Source organism: Lagopus muta, chromosome 5 (assembly GCF_023343835.1).
Source record: "Lagopus muta isolate bLagMut1 chromosome 5, bLagMut1 primary, whole genome shotgun sequence".
NCBI classification, from domain to species: Eukaryota; Metazoa; Chordata; class Aves; order Galliformes; family Phasianidae; genus Lagopus; species Lagopus muta.
In genome coordinates, this window is record NC_064437.1 from 35,271,403 (window position 1) to 35,289,431 (window position 18,029).

General features: G+C 37.7%; 1 protein-coding gene across 2 annotated transcripts in view; it reads left to right on the forward strand.

Annotated features, from left to right (window-relative positions):
- Positions 1 to 18,029, forward strand: part of NRG3 (neuregulin 3) — a 395,586-nt gene that overhangs the window by 324,038 nt on the left and 53,519 nt on the right. For both annotated transcript variants that reach the window (XM_048944625.1, XM_048944626.1), the window contains exon 4: positions 4,843 to 4,869. In XM_048944625.1, coding sequence (XP_048800582.1) covers positions 4,843 to 4,869 — 27 coding nt within the window. The remainder of the gene's footprint in view (positions 1 to 4,842; positions 4,870 to 18,029) is intronic.

Genomic DNA, 18,029 nt, shown 5'->3' on the forward strand with positions numbered 1-18,029 from the left:
TTGTAAGTTGATTCATTTCACAAATATAAGGATGTATTTATTTGGTGCATTTATAGCTATAGTGAAAAGAATTCTAGGATTAAAAGCTGTACTGATGTACAAACCATAGATGTCAGTGCAAGTTGTCTACATGATTCAATGAGACTAAAGTTGTTCCTTAAAGTCCAGTGTTGTGCATTAAAGAGAAGTAACTTCTTCTGTTAGCTGTAAAGACGATAATTTGATGTCTTTAAAATGACAGTGAACAGGCAGTATAATCCTCTGTGAGCCTGCATGCTGCAGGTGAGGTAAGCAGTTCAAGCTTCTAATTTGTCTTCAACCTGTGAAGGTGGAACCATTGCTGGTATTTTTTTTCAGAAGTCAGAAAAAGCCTTTCAACCTTCATGATGTAAAACAGCCAGGAGCATTTGTCTGTCATTCACAGGGAGAGTAAATCAATAGTTTATTCAATTATTCAGCCCTGTGTATTATTTACATAAGAACAGGTTTTGCTGGATGTTTTTCAAATGCTCCCTTGTTATGGAATTGATAGTGGGTGGGAGTTTCTATCTGGAGGCTGCACTAACCTCTGCAGAGTCGTACAGATATTCAAAAGAAATTGATTTTTTATTCCTTTCTTGCTCTTTTTTCCTTTGGAAAAAAAAAAAAAGAAAAGAAGAGAAAGCAATTAACTGTCTTCAGCGTTCAGTTTTGTGGACTGAGGATTTTAATTTGGTTTAAAATACAGTTAACCCTATCTGTACAAATTCAGAATATCAGTATTTTATCCTTGTTCACGCTGAGAACGTACCAGTCTGTGAAGTTTTATATAAATTGTTTACTTTTTTTTAAGGGGTGCGTATATGTGGAATTTTCACTATTATGTCTTGATGTAGTTGGAACAACTGGCTGATATATTCTGTAAATTTACTATTAAATCAGTGAACATGTAGTGAACTGCCCAGCTATTGCTGGGGAAATTAGCATTTGCTCTGCAGACAATTTGATTGATCTTCAACTCTGTCTTCTTCCCTATAACCAAATAATCTGAATTAAAAATGTGAGCAGTCCAACGTAGTTTGCAGCATATTCTTGTGTTGCATTTTTTGTTCAAAACAATACACTACCAAGGAAAATTGGGCAAACCTCATGAGTTTATTGGAAACAATAAACTTCATTTGCAGGGGAAAGTACTTCACACTGATTCGTATTGAAGTCAGCCTATTTTTAGAGCAGATTTAAATGTCTATAATAGTCTACAGTGAATGTTTTAATATTGAATATTTTTCTCCTACAGATCAGAGACTTTTAGGTTTTGGGCTTATATTTCTTTTCATAATGTAAGTTAGAATGTACATGAAATAGTAAAACCATTCTTGGACCAGGAGAAATAGCTCCACATTAAAATGGCTGAGAAAAAAGCCCCGACTAACCATAATCCAGAGCCAAAGCTGCACATTACATGTGAAGCTTTAATAAATTGATCTGTTAGCAGGTACAAGTTTATCTTCCCCTGCGCTTGTTATCAAGGATTCCCACGTGTAGATGTATTCATAAAGTATAAATTGGAATGGCTTTAGCATTAGCAAGAAATTCACTAAGTACAAGGAACGTAAGGCTCAGTAGTTTTCCCACATCAACAACCAAATTCAGATATATTCATAAGTATAAAAGTATAAAAGGTAATAGTCTGCCTGTCTATTACTTCCTCAGAGCCTAACAATACAAGAAAGGAAAGAAATCTAGGACCCATCTAGGGAGCAGAGCCCACATTCCAGTACATTAATACGTTAATATCAGTCATACACATTTTTGTTGTACTGAGGCCTTGAAGAAACTGCATCGCCTGATGGTGAATGGCTTGACACTCTCATTTCTGACTCTAAGGAAATGTTTGGATGCAGTTAATCACACGTATGTTGTGGCTGGATAGGAGTGTAGCAGTCTTCTACTCCATGGTGCACCGTTGGCGGAGTGGGATTCTGCATTTTGGTGCTCGGCTTTGCCGTAGGTCAGCACTACAGCCTGCTTTCTTCCCCCAGTGCCTGGCTGTGTGGGCCCTGCCCATCTCTTACACCTGTCTACTGAGAGGGTCTTACCCCCGACAGCAGGGGAGAAGTCTGTTTCCAAAAATGGCCCTTGAATTATAGGATAATTAGAACAGACTGTTAACAAAAAAAAAAAAAAAAAAGAAAGAGAAAAAGAAAACAGCAAACAAGCCAAAACAAAAACTGTGTAAGTATACAGATGCATTTGGGTACTGCTTGTATTGTGTTGGAAATGTGGGGCACTACTGTTACCAGTGATGCTTGAACACTTGCAGTCAGTGTGACATGCACCAGCCCCGAGTGCACACCATGGGTGACCTTCTCATCATGGATTTGGGTGCAGAGGCACCCTGCATGTCAAGGCTCTCCCCAAAACTTGCAAGTGACCACGAGCACATAACAGCTCTGAGCACTGATTGTACAGGAATTAGTCATTTGTTTTCTGTTTCCAGGATTCTGCTTACAGGACTTGCAGAGCTGTGCTTATTAAGTGGACAGCTTAGATATTTTGCTGTTAGGACTTATCCCATTAGACATCCTTTCATCATCATCTCTGTATATCAACTTTATCTGCAATATATGTTACGTTGGTTGTTCAAGTTGCTTTCCAGGCAATGAGATAATTAAAATAAATAACCTGACAAATGTCCCCCTCTCTCCCATTGCTTTAAAGAAGCCTATGGATTAGGCTTGTTTCTCCCTACACATAAACCACGCCAAAAGTAAAATCCTTCCTGTAATTTTTAAAAGGTAGGTGTATTTTATATACGCTTTTTGAGATTACTTAGCTTCCTGAAGACTGGATTATGGTGTTTTGATCTCCATTATCCTTTTTTAAATGTAAGCAGTTATCTTACCAAAAGATGCAAGAATGTGAATTCTTGTAGGTAGATAATATTTGTGGATTTTATAGGTAGTGGAAATGAGAGGAAGAAAAACAAGGTACAGATCTCTGCAGCTATAGCACTTTGAGTGCACTTGTCTTATTTCTGATGTTACGTTCTTCAAGAAGTTGCATTTCTGCATCAGTTGTAGTAGGGATATTAGTATGCAATGTTAGTATGTGAATGTAAGAATATGGATGAGAACACTGTAACGTGGAATGTATGTATGGTTTTAACTTTGTAAGTAAAGTTACACACAATGCATATATGTATGGCTTTAATTTTATGTTAATATTATATTTACATAATACCTATTTGCATGTCTTCAATGCCAGTAAAAGATGACTCATTTGGGTGTTGCTAGACTTGGGAAAGGCATCTGTTCTGACTCCAAGCCGGCAAGATGTAGATACCTGATAGCGTTACCTTACATTCTTTTCTTTTGAGATGCATTTTGGGTTTTTTTCCATGTAGGTACATATATAGCTTAGGAATTGTGTTATAAATTTGTATGTTGAGTGAATCAGTCAAGCTAACGTCCCGTGCCTTTTCCTGGAAGGATTGTGAGGTTACAAAAGGCAAATGACTCCCAGTGCTTTCAGAAGAAACTGCAGTATCTGAGATTCTCATCTTAGGTGAAAAATCTGATAACTCAAATTGTAGTGTTTGGATTTACTGTTGTGTTTATGTTGGCGAATCTTCTTGTGGCTTTACTGTATAGTTCTTAAGTGACTTTTTGAAAGCAACTGTTGGATGGGTTAAAGTGGAAGTGTTTTGTGCAGCTCTTTGCACTTCCTAAGAGATTATAGCCTGGCTCCACCTTGCCTAGGAAAAATGATATATTAACCTTCTCTGTCTTAAGAAAATGTGACTGTAAATTGAAAGGAAGACTAAAAATAATTAATAATTTTGCTTTTAATATATTTTTAATGAAGACATCACATTTCCCTCAGGAAAAAGAAAGCCTTATTTGCTTTTTATAATCCAAATGATGAGTTCCCCTAGGAAAGGAATATGTTTCAAGTTTAGCACAGAATAGAATTGTGTTCAGCACCCTTTCAGAGTGTCTGGTTTTCTGCAGTACCAGTTTGGACTGGGATCCACTGAAGAGCTGGTTTTAAGTTTTTCCCTGTCCCTGCAAAATGACTTGTGTTATTCTTTAACCAAATAGCAATTTAAACACACTCCCTACCACCTTAATAAGTTTAAATCTACTTTGCCCTGTAATGTTTTTAGGCAACGGAATCGTACTGTAATTAATCACTTGAAAAGAGGTCCTGAGGTGTTTTGAGCTCCATATGGTAAATTCAGTCTATGACCAAAATAAACTGAAGATTTGCTTGTTTTTAGTTTCTTGAAATTATTGCTGAGTACCAGTCGTATGGCCAAATAAGTGACATATCCACTACCTCCTAAAGTCAGATCTCTGTTATGCAACAGGTTGCAGCAGTGCTATCACATCGGATGAAAGAGTGGCCACTGTGCTGTAATGAGAGCTGCAAAACTCAGTGAAAGCCTTTCATTTCTTTGTTTAGTTTTTGATCTTAGGAGAAACTGAAAGCAAGAACTTGACGCTACCATCTTTACTCAGATATTAAGAGAGAATTTTCAAGAGCAAGAGAGAATGCATTTCTGTAATTAGCTGATTTGAGGCAGTTCAGTAAGTACAGTAAAAGTGAGAGTGAAAGTTTGTATCCTTCCCCAGACACATTTACCTTATGTAGCAGGTCCACACACTAGAGTTCTGTTTTAGGATTGCTCCTTTTTGACTAATACTCATAGACTGGGTCCCTGAACTGATACTGAGTTCTGCAACACTGCCAAAAAATATCAAATGATACAAATGGTGACAGAGAGGGTATTTACTTTTCAGTCTAACATTTCCCTTTCTTCTCTTTTTTATTTTCTTTTACATGCTTTCTTGGGTACAGCAGACCATTTAGGAATTGAATTCATGGGTAAGTTTTGACTTCTCTTTCTTTCACTGTTTAACATTTATCTTGGTTAATCATCATCCCAAAACAAATGGAATTTAGTGGAAAGTCTCCCATGAGCTCCATCAGTGGATCTTGGATTAGGCGTTAATAGCAGGTCCTTTTATATTTACTGATTACGTTGGAAATTATGTCAAGATTTTATTTTACTCTTACTGCTAGAGGACTGTAAGCTACATGATGATGTTTTTGTGTTTTACTGGTGTTTAATGAAACAGACTGTAAAAATGATATGGCTGTGTCATGACATTTTTCATGAGATTTTGGAAAAAATTTAATGCATGTGTTTGTGTAAAGGAGAGTAAATTTTTAAACAGCGATTTTTTTTTTCAGATTAGTGTTGACAACAGTGTTCAAGCATAACTAGGGTTAATGTTAAACATTCCATTAGAATTTAGCAGAGGAGATGCAGGGATATTTTTAAGAAAGACAGCAAATAATTTAATTTCGGTTTACTAGAAAGCTCAAACAGGCTGGATTTTGATTTTGAATAAATGCTTTCTGAAAAGAAAAGGTGATTTTCTACTGACTCTGCAGTTGCAGTGTAGCACGTTCATAGCCTGAGGGACTGATAGGTTGAATAGGTCAGTGCTTCACCTTTCAATTGGTGATCTTTAGAGAGCATGAGTTATTTCCTCTAGGGAGCTGAGGTCTGTCCTTAGCAGGGCTAGTGATCTGGTTTATCAGCTGTGCAAAAAAACAGCTTGCATAAACAGTTGCATATGATTGAAAGCAAATAATAAGCTGGGAATTCATATGGAAGTCAAAAAAAAAAAAACAACAACCAACCTTTGTGTCTTTCGCCTGTTTTGAATATTATTCTTTTTTTATTTAAAAAATAAAAATATTATCACCTAATGATTTTAAGTGATGACACGGGAATTGTTTTGACAAGTGAGGTATCGCTCATCGTTGTACCATTGCTGTGATGAGTATTAATGACATAGCAGGCTGCTTAGCAAGAAGACAGGTAGCAGGTGGAACATGTTTTCCTACTGCTTTTGGAGTTGTGTGGCATATCTAGAGGCTTGCCTCCAAATCTGGGCTCCCTAGGTAAGGAGAGAGGTTTACAATCTGAACTCAGTGCAGTGAAGGCTCACCAAGATGGTCGGGGGCTGGAGCTCATGGCATGCAGGGAAGTGCTGAGTGCACTCAGTTTCTCAGAGGAAAGCAAGGGGAGATCTCCCTTCCACTTCAAACTCCATGATGACTGCTTACAGAGAAAACAGGATTGGACTATGTGGAGGTGCAGAGAGAAAATGTAAGAGGCAGTGGACACAAAATTCTCATTACTTATTGTAAGTACTTTTTGAAAACGAGAGTGGTCATCAGCCATTGGAACAGATTCACTGTAGATACTAGGGAGCTTCCATTGCTGGGGATTTTTAATATTTAGCTGAAGGGGACCTTGAGCATCCTCATGCCACTGCATAGTGGGCTCTGCTGTGAGCACCCAGTTGGACAGGGTGACTCCAGTGCTCCCTTTCAGCCTGGGTCATTTTGTGTGTTCTACAAGTTTGGTGTTTCATTTGGGTTTATATGAAACTAAAAGTACTGGTGGAAATTAATGCAAGTGTTTTCATACACTTAGTTGACAAGAAAATGTTTTTCATTAAAGATTCTGCATATATTCCAATTTTGCTGAGTCTGCAAGCAGCAATTGTGAGGAGTATGAATCAAACATACTTACCAAATCATATGTACATCAAACATACATATCAAATCATATAAGCATATGTATAAAGAGGTTAAGAGACATTTATAGGAGCTTCTTCGTAAGAAGGAAAGTGCTCTGCAGGAGGCAAAGCATTTTATCTTCATCTTTGAGCTTTTTTTCCTTAAGACATCTTTTTTAAGACTTGAAATAGAGCCAACCCCTGAAGCCTTGGCTCTGAGTTGTCTTCTCATATGAGTAGCTTTTTGATTGTCTTATTTAATATTGGAACAGATCCTAATTGTATAGAAATTAATGAAGTTGTATGTCTCTAGAATGGAAATATTATGACAGAAATCTAAGATGTAACAGAAGTCTAAGGTGTTATTCTGTGGGCTAGGAAAAAGCAAGACCGAGATTCATACATGAAAGTGAAATGCTTGAGCTTCTTAAAGGCTTCAATTATTATTATTATTATTTTTTTTAGGAACTACTTAGAAAGTGTAAACAAATATAAAATCATTATTCCACATGTAGAAAATTATGTATTTCTGTACATGGAGACATCTGGTGACAATATACTGATCCTGTTAGCGTCATTTGTGCTGAGCCTTTCCCATGAGTTTGCTTCTGTACTGTATAAAATAATCTCAGTAACAGGGATAAGTATTTTCCTGTTACGATAAATAAGGTATGGGTGATGCAGAGGTTAGCATTGATTGTATGGGATCCCAGAGCATGCTTTCTAGTGTTTTGCTTGGATTTGTGAGTTCAGTTGCTTTAGGATTTGCATTTCCATCATCATCAACTGGAAATTTTGCCTTAGAAGTTGCTCTATTCTTTGAGGAAAATAGCATTATTCTTGAGTAGCATAACATTTTCTGAGTTTCACCTTCTTCTTACAAGTTGGTAATGAAGTAAGGGAAGATACCACTGCACTTTGTTTTGAAATCATCATGTAATTAGGTGAAGTGAAGAGTATATGAAAAGTTAGTTTCAATCCCTGCCCTGGGTTGAGAATTGTTTTAGTTGCTTTTTCATAATCTGTTTTACAAGAGTGAAAGCTACATAGGCCTGGCTTCCCAGAGAAGGCTGGGCTCCTTCCCCAATTAAGTTAGAAGCTCCTGAAGATATGAACAACCATCTGTGGTGCTGCCCTGTGGTGTACAGATAAATGATCCATCTGGCTTAGCTGGCGTTCTCTAAGGAAAGTAGATGAGCAAAGCCATTTTTTATTTGCCATAAACAGAAGAACCCAGAGTTGCTGGAGGATACGTACCTGCCCAATCCTTTTATTGTCCTGTTAGACATCTGCTGACCATGAGCTTGTGTGTCCTTCTGTGCCTGCGGTATGCCTTCTCCCTCAAGCTTTGGTGGAAATCAGTTGCAGAGGTCAGCGTGCACTGTTTTAATATCTCCTGAAACCCACCTCTTGCCAGAGTCTTTGGTCATCCTTACAAGTTCTAACAGGCTGTGTGTGCAGGAGTTATGTGTTCAGTTTATTTGCCACACTGGCTGCTTTGTTATTCTCCATCACCTTCTCACCTTCCCATGACCTCTTTTGGATGTTATCTAGTTTATGTTCTGTATGCTCTGTGCATAGTAGTACGCCTAGTACTTTAGTATCCTTGCTGGTCTTGGTTTGCAGTGTCTGTTTCTTCATATGGATAGCAGAGATAGATGCAAACGTATTACCGTGGCATATATGTTTTAAAACGTTGCAGGTATAACAACAAATATACACTTCTTACATATGCATGTGCAACTGCTGTTAAATTAAAAAGTTATGTGTTCAAGGGACATTATGTACTAAAAAATGTAAATTTAAGAATTGTTGTCAGGATGGCCAAGCTTTTTGCAATTTCTAAGAATATGGAGATGATCTATATTGCTTAGTACCTCAAATGAGACCAGTCATTTTTGCCAGCATTTCTGCATTTGCATTGCTCAGCTTTCTGGGGGATCTCTTTTGGTAGCATGCAGCACAGAGACTGTTTTTTCCCTTGGAAAAGGCTACAAAGTTCCCTTCCTCCTGGCCTGTGCTCCTCAGCTGCATGGGTGCACATTTCCATAGGGCTCCCAGGGCATCTCACCAGTCGTGACGCAGGCAGTGTCACGTATATTTCCAACATGTGGGTAAGTAAACATTATCATGATATTCTTATAAATGAACTGAAAATCTGTTTGTACTGTTTTGTCAATTGAAAGCAGCCTGGCTGTTGGTAGTGCAGCGAGTTTGCAACAAATGAGAAAGGCTGAAAGAAGCTTTTAATGAATGGTAAAACAGTCTGATTTGTTCTAGATAGTATGAGTGACTGCAGATTGGCATCTGTTTTCTTGATCTTCAGAGCTGAATGTTAGCATTGTTATTTTGTTGTCATTTTGTGTGATGGAAATATTGATGGTGAAGCCATGTGTCTGTGGGAGCTACTAAAGATGGTAGGGTTCCTTCGCTGTGAGGCTGGCTTGGGGAGACAGACCTTGTACGTGTGTGTTCCAACTGCAGAGTAAAATCACTGCTCTAACTCCCAGGTAAAAGAGATGCAGAAGCCAGAGGGTGACCTTAAGAAATAAATATTGTGGGCTCAATCAGTCAGCATCCAAGATAAGAAGTCATCAGTTCGACTTGTTTCTTACAGCAGGAAAGAGTGTGGAGTAAGGATGTCATGTGCCAAGGGATGAAGTGCAAAAGTGAGTTTTAAAATAACCTGCTGTGACATGAACAAACATGACCACTGTAGCTGAAACAATATCTGTTGTATCTGAAACTACTGCAGCAGTTCATCTTATCTTCCAGAAGCTTTATCTTTTGTTTTGTAACAGTAACGTGCAATGCATACAGATAAAAAAAAAAATAATAAAAACAGTCTGAGGCAAGTACAACAGGTAGGCTGCTACAGTATTGATGAAAATACAGTCACGACATTAAATTAAGCAGAGCGATAAAGTAACCCAGGAACTGGAACATCATTAGAATTATTCTTTATACATCTCCTTGCAACAGCTACAGTGTGAAAGGTGTTTGTTTTTTTGTGTTCTTAATGTCAGAGAAGAAAGTGCCTGCTTTGTTTCCACTCTGCTGATTCTTACCCTGTCCTCTTTGTGTTAAGATGCTTGTATGCCTCAAACTGTGGGAACACATGATAAACAGACTTTGGGAGCTTTGGTCATGCGTTTTGATTTTTGCTAACCACAAAAGATGCTCTGCTGATTGTTGGCAATATGAGCAAGACTGAAAAATAGGAACAAAAGTATTTTTTACTGTTCAAGAAAAAATAAAAAGGTGAAGTTCATTAGTTTATGCACAGCTCACAAATGTGTAGTGGGTGAGACATCCTCTAAAACACAACGTCTTGTAGCAGCAAGCACACAGAAAATAAATACCAGTGGATGGCTTTAGCTTTGCTTCTTATTTTGTGAACTCTCATCTGTTATAAAACCTTGTAACACGCTGTTCTCACTGGAAGAGAAAACGAACATTCACTTAAGTGAGCAAAGAGTATGTGTATTTTAAAGAACATGGTTAAAAGCCAGAATTCAGCTTTCCCTGTATTCCTTTTCTATTGTATTTGTTTTTTAATATAAAGCAGGTCAATCCTTTCATGGTAATGTGGGGCACTGGCTGTTTTATGCTTCTGGTTACACATATTGTATTATTATATGTTCTGATTACCATCATCTCCTGGTAATCTTAAAGTGAATTTGTCTGCTGATTATATCATTCTTTAAGCATTTAATATATTTCATCATATCCCTGTACTCATTTAATAAATTCCTGAAGCTCTAAGAGACTGTATCAAATTAATATTATTTGTTGTCGTAGTCCCTTCATTACTAATCAAGCCCAAACTTTTCTTTATTTTTTTTACTGAATTTTGCTTCAGCTTTTGGGCCCTTGTATTTCTGTTTAGTTTGTGAAATACTTGTCTCTTCTAAGCACGCTGCAAAATAACAGCAGTATTCTGTGGATCTTCACAGAATTACTTTATCTGGGAGGAGCAGTCATCAACTCTAGACAAAAGACCACCGGAAGACTGAATTGAATAGAAGCAACTGATTTGTATGTGCTATGAGATTAATGGAGAAAGCAGAAGTTCCTCAGGTTGGGGGGAAGCGCTGCCACTGGCTGCACCTTCTTAGGAAAGCGTGAATTTGAAATGAAACCTAAATGTATGTGGTGAACATGCTGAAGGATCTCTTTCAACACTTAAACTCACATCTGCAGATCTGGTTGGTTTTGTGTAAACCAGAGGAAGAGGTTTATCCCTGAGTGATTGTGACCTAGGTACCATCTGCATTTACCACACCAATAGCTGTACTGCTCTCTTTCTGTGCCATTTTGTCAGTTTACCTACATTTGCTATGTCAGAAATGGATTGGGTTGGATTAATTTGCATTAGAAGGCAAGACTAAGATTTACCAAAGGATTCGTTTATGTTTACTGCATTGACTTATAACACTTTCTGAGCACTTCCCCTATGAAAATACCACATTTTATCAACTATGTGGGTAAAATAATGACGATTTATATTACTTACTCTGACCAACCTCTTTGATTGGAATTTTCTTCTAACTAGCTAACTAACCACTTGTGATGGAACTTATCTCTGTCAGTCAATCCGTCTATATATTGATAATATAGTAAGCTCACAGTTGTGGAAAGCTGGAATTGGCCATGGTTTCTCTGTTGATCTGGTGCTGGGCTGGGAGGAGGTGGTGGTTGTATTAAGCACAGTATAAGTCTCTGTAAATTGGTTGTGTGGCATCAGTAATGCGACATATATTTTTTAGCCTGTTACTTCCCATGCAAGCGTGTATGGTCTATAACTAGAGTGTCAAAATGTCATCTGAGGACTAAAAAAGAGAAATAGTGAAACCTTAAGAGATATTTTGTATAAGCTTCCAGGTAAGTGGCTGCATAACTCCTACTCCCAATTGCAAACCACGTCTACATGAGGCTGTGGACTATTGTCACTTCAGAAAAAGGGAATTGTGCTGTAAGGCTGGATTTCAAACAAGAACACAGCGTCTCATCTGCATGCAGAGGTTTTTTTGGAATTATTATGTCAATAATGTATGCAAATCATGCATATATTCTGATTGGGGCTGGGTGTGTCCCCTGGGTTTCTGCGTGGGTGATGTCTCTCAAAGGTGAATGCTTTTTGTCATGAAATACAGGTAATTGGATGGCCCTGGTTGAACGACAGCTGTGTATTTAAATGTGACCTTATAGCTAGTCAGTCTTGTAACCTGCGTTTTCAATGTGGTATTTAGGAGGTATTTGAGGAATTGTTAAAATGGGCACTACAGGTAGTTGACTTGTAATGATGAGATTTTACTCTTGGCCTTGCTTGGTCTGTGGTGATTTAACCGGCTGTAACCATGTGTAGACAGTGACATGTGTGTATTGTGTACTGCTTTGTGTTTCTTGCTAAGCGAGGACCTGGGAAGAGACTTCAAATTAGTAAGTACGCCATGTACGTGCCTGGGAGAGCTTGGAGTCTGTTGTTTAACTACTAGGATGAAGCTTTTATTAGTTGTTTACTAGGTATAGTGATATTTTTCTACAGGAGAAGAGGCTCCAAATGCCAGAGCTGTGCCGTGTTTATGCAGCCACAGTGAATCACTGTTACTTTAGCCTTTGCTGCTTTGAGGTGTCACGTAGGTGTCAAGTCTCATCCAGAAGAAGATGCAAGGATTTGGAAAGCATAAGGTGAATATCGCAATAAATGTTCTATGACAGTGGTGCACTTGTAATATATATTGCAGATGCATGGAAAAATCGATGTTTCTGATGGTGAACTAAATCTTTGTGTCCTCTGTGCCTAGAATGAGCAAAGACAGCATCCTGCCAGTAGTTGCTGGAAGAAGAGAAAGGTAAGCAGCGTGGAAAAAATGATAATGCACTATGCTGAGCACTAAATTATTTTTTCATATATTCCCTTTTCTTTTCTTTTGCAGAAGCTGTATGATATTGACATGTGAAGATACGCAAAGCCATTATTCCAGCTCTGGCCGATTATTTTAATAAAGTTACTTCCATAATAACTGAAAATTGTCTCACAATCCCATTTTTCATCCTAATTAACATCAGTTTACCTTCGTTTTGAAACCAGCCCGTATCAGTATTTACTTCTGACAACATAGCTCTGCGGTTATATTGGGAACGAGCCTGGGCAGCAGAAGAAGAGGGGAAGAAATAGTGTGCACGTGTTGTTCTTATGTGCTTGATACTCAGCAGAAGTTTTATTAATTGCAAACTGTTGCTTGCAGGGGACAGACAAGGGTTTGTGTTTACCCGTGCAAACTTTTCATCTTTGGATGGTAAAATCGATCACGATGAAGTATTACGATTTAGTATGGATTCAGAATTTTCAAGTATTTAGATCATGTCCTTTTAGTTACTCACTGTGGCTATAGTTACTATATCCCTTAATGAACAATTCTCACATATATTAATATGATCCTTTCTATTTTAAGTGAATTACGTTCTACTCCATGTGTGGTATTAGTGAGTAAACTATTGTGTTAAGTAATACCATGTTTCTTTTTGGTTATTCTTGCAGGTCCTTTGGTAATTTAGTTTTTCACATTCAAGTACAAAGGGAAAATAATTGTCTGGTAAAGGAGGGGCATGACAGATGTATGTATGCATTACTGAAGTTTTGAACAAGATTAACAAAAATTTTAGTCTTCTCTATCTGACAGTGAAACAAAAAGCTAAAAATCCACTCAAAATAACAGAAGAGGTAGGCAGAATTAATAGTCTAATAAGTATGTAGAGGAGAAGGGACAGAAGTTGCTTTGTAATTAAGAGCATGAATACTTCTATTAGTAATTTTCCATTCATTGCTGTTAATGACTAGCAGCATTCGTTTCCTTCTGTCATTCAAATGATGGTGTTGTCTCCAAAAATACAAGTCACTAAAGGAACACGGAGTGAAGCTCACTGCAGACTTGGGAGGCTGCCTGCCTAAGCCTGACCTCTTCTGCACAATGCCTGGTGAGGTGTGCTCACAGCCCCTGTACATTCGGCTCTGTTGGTTGTGGCACAGGAACAAACTTGAGTGCTATAAAGACGTAAGTATCTCTGTGTGATCCTGTAGTTTGCAAAATGGATGCTTACAAGGACTTCAGGTGTTGTTCGAGTTGGAGCTGGCTGGGAATTCTGAGAATGGCAGTGTTGAACTCAGAGTTACTTTTGTCTTGTGATATTCCAGTCAAAACCACATGGAAGCCAGTGGATACTTCAATATAATTTCTAAGGCACTTGAAAGCAAAATGTCAGGTGTGTGACTACATTCACACAGAAGTCAGGTGCTTCTTTTCATGACCGCCTACAACTGGAAAACATCTCTCAACAGTGTTGACAAAACTTATCTGCAGGTAACTCTGTGTCCATGTGCAAAGCTGGGAGCACCCATACCTTTTCTCTTTTGTACCTGCCTAATTTTTCATTTCTGTGCTTCACTAGACTTTCCTTTTCTGTTAGTTCCAACTTCTGTGTGCACTATGTTGCTATTGCAGGAATAACAGAATCAGTTCTAAGTATCACAACTTCTCTTTGTTTTAATGGAGAGCGTGATCTTCACTGAAGTTTTACTCATGGTTAGTTGTAATGTAAGTGATAGAGCATTTGAAAAATGAGAGTTGCAAAGTGCACTAACTTGCCTAGCTCATAAAATGGGAATGTTAAGAAAATCAATACAGCAGTGTTACTTAAGCAGCTGTAGAAACACAAAAGAATGTATTTATAATACACACTAGTATGGGATACTAATGAAAATATACCAGCTATTTATTTCTGTGTTCACTCAACCCTGCTCTCAATGCTGTTATTTAACCAGTTTAGATTTGCTTTCAGGGTAAGTAAGATTTTTTTTCTAATGAGTAAAGTTGAGATGTTCTTCACGATGTGTTGTTCTGGATGTGGCTCTGGGCAGCGTGCTCTAGTGCTTGGTGACCCTGATCATGGCAGGGGGATTGAAACTACATCATCTTTGAGGTCCTTTTCAACCCAGGCCATTCTGTGATTCTTTCAGTTTGTAGTGTCAAGTCTATGTACTTCATATACAGCATTTGTACTTCATATAAAGCTCAACTGATAGGGAAGAACTTTTAAATTGTTCGACACTAAGTAGTTGGCTAAGCACTCTGCAGTGCTAGAATTTATTAAATCTCATTTAATAATTTGCCTCCATTGAGAACAGCACTGTGATTCCAGCTACCTTTCTTGTATGATTTTTTAATGCTCCTGTACTTTGGGCAGTGCAATCAGGAAATAAACAAGGAAGTGTCTGTGGTTTATTGCATTCATTTGATGAACGATGAGGATAAAAATCACCAAAATGAGTAGATCTGTTCTTGGGTCATTTTTTCTTGTAAATCTTTGTGGTGTGCTTTTGAATTTTCTCACCTGATGAGAGAGTCTTTTCAAGGTAAGATAGTACCAGAACCTGCGATTCTTCCAGTTAGTAATGATTCTTGCTCTGTAATAAGATGCCTGACCAATAGCAGAGAAAGGATGAGTGTATGTATAAATCCTGTAGACACAGGTCAAACCATTTTAGATTAATTTATTCTGAGTGACTCACAGGGGATCTGGAGACAAGCAGTGGCAATAGTTGTCTGAACGGCAGTGCTGTTTCTTTGAAGCTAGAATAGCTATCTGGTGTTTTTCCTGGGATTAGATGTTTTAAGCTACGTGATCTAAATGTCATACTCAATATTTTGCTGCCACAGAACAAAGTTATCTCATGGAAATATCAACAGGATGAGCAGATGCATATTTTATTACTTATTAGCAGATTGCTGAATATTGGTGATTTGCGAGAGCTGTGCTGGAAGGGCAGTATCTTATTTCTCAGTGTTAGCTCAAAGTTGCTTAATTCACTGATAACTGGTGTAGCTAGAGGACGTCTGAAAGACAATTGAAATGCAATCTGTGTTATTGATGCTGCTTTTCACAGCTTTTAGGACAGGTGTTCTTCTGCTAGAGGGGTGAATAATGTATGCTGTTGGCTTGCTGTTTCAAGTGACATTTTCCAATATCTTTTAGGACTTGGTAGCATCCCTGTATCAGCTATTTTCATTGTCTCATTGCCTGAACGCCTTTGTGGATTGAATTTAGCATCTGGAGGCCATGAATCAGCTCAGTAATCATCCACTTCAGTCTCCTCATTCATGTGCAGTGGGGTTCTAATAGTTCTCTTACAAAGAAAATTCAGAATCACCTTTAAGTTTGCAACTGTAATTCTTATTGTGACAAACTGCCTTGAGAGTTTAGGGTTGAAATTGGATCCAGATACTTAGCTGCATGTCTTGCCTCTGTCCCTGGATTCTCCTGAGGCTCATTTTTCATCACAAGCAAGCAGCATAAACAAGGGCATACTCTGCTCCTTTTTGGACACTGTGAAGAATGTTTTATGGAAGGAGTTCGCTTTTTAATAAGTCCCTTCCATGCCTCTCCAGTCCTCAAAATATACTCAAATTCATTGACGAATAGAGAGTTTCTCTTTAAATATGTAATTTCTTCTCTCAATAAACAAAAAGAATACATATGTACTTTATTCATTTCATTTGGAATTATTGCCTTATAAATGCATCCCATGATGTAACATTGTTTTCTCTCATTCTGCTATCCTTATTCTTCTTATTATATCAAGGTGTGTACAGTCAGTCATTTCATTTATCCTTATGTTACTTCTGTAGTTTGCTTGGTTTGTTTGATACTTTCATCTTACCCTTCGTTGTTTTGCTGTTGGTATTTTTAAAAATATTGGTGCATCTATTGATAGAACAGCTATGCTGACAGACATGCTTGCAAAGTCTTTTGCTGTTCTGTGAGGCTGTCCCTTGCTGTCTTTTACTGTTGTGTCACTTAAGGGAATTCCTTAATGACTGTTTAATCTTTGTGTTTTTCTTTTTTTTTAGTATTTGGCACACCTCTGCTGCAGCAATCAATTATTCCCTGATTATTTTGATATTGCTGTTACTTGTACTGATGGTGCTATCCTTTTTTGTTTAATTGCCCTAGAGATAAAAAGAAATCTTCCTTAAATCTAATTAAAATCTCGCATTTTGATCTGTTACCTCTGTAGAAATTTTCTGGAATTATGTATTTGCTATATTTTAGACGTTAAGTAATTGCTTCCTGGTATTCAGTTCTTTGCTGCTTTATGCTCTTACAAGGTTAGAGGGCAGTGAGACACGAGCACAGACTGCCCAGGGAAGAAGTGGATGCCCCATCCCTGAAGGTGTTCAGGGCCGGATTGCATGGGGCCCTGGGCAGCCTGATCTATTGCTTGACCTTAGCAGCCCTGCCCATGGCAGGCAGGGAGTTAGAACTGGGTGATCTTTACTAAGACCTTTCAAGGTCTTAGTTTTGGTAATCCTTCTTTTCTTGCCCTTCCAATCATGTTTATTTCTACTTACTATTCTACTTCTCTATTTACTACTAGAGAAATTAAATGATATAATAAAAATCTGAAATAAAGCTCTCTTTGCAACTTGGTAATTATCCAGTGAGTAATTATATGAAAGCAAGTTCTGAAATTAATGAGCTGCAGTACATTGTTCTTAGGCTAGATCATCATAACTGAAAAGCTGGCAAGTTATTCTAGTTTCGGCATCTTTGCTCACGTAGTAGATTTGTTATCTTGAGAATCTCTCAACTATTACCCAATTTCTTATAAATGTGTGCATAGGCAAGAATTGAAAGAATGAAGTGGAAGTGGCAAGGCAGGCATAATAAAATAGTTTAATTGAGCTCTCTAGTGGGCACAAAAATTAGTTAAAGCTGTTAAACCATCTTGACAACCTGTTTACAGAAATAATGTATGTAATCTGGTGTGTTTCCTGATGTAAGACATTTTATCATTTTTCAAGCACGAATTATCAGAAAGAGTAGGATTCAACACTGTTTTATCTGCACATTTTAAAGATGGTTTGAGTCTGGCACAACAGGATTGGAAGCTGTTCTTTTGAAAGGGTTTCAGCATTACAGGCTCATTTTCCACATCTTAGTAAAAGGTATATGAACTTTAGAGGATGCCACCAAAATAGGGTAGAAAAGGTGCTCAAAGCGCCCACCTTTCAGTTAACACATACTATTCCTTAAGTGCTTTCATTGATGGACATGTGCTTTTGCAGTAGCCTGAATCAGGAGCGTAGACATAAAAGGTGGATTAATGTTCCTGATTGATTCCTGTCCTCAGTATTGAAAATCGATCATGTGTTTTTTTTATTTCTCTAATACTGTTTCCTTTCCACTATTTTCTGTATTTAAATTGCTTTAATTGTATTTTATATTCCAAATATGCAAACACTTGTGTATTTTAATAACCTTTAAAGAAATAATGAAGATATATTAAATAGTATGTCTACCTTTATCTCATCTTTTAGTTTTAATGAATATTTACAAAACCAATATCTGCAGTATTTTTCAAATTTTTTGCCTAAGATATTTTAT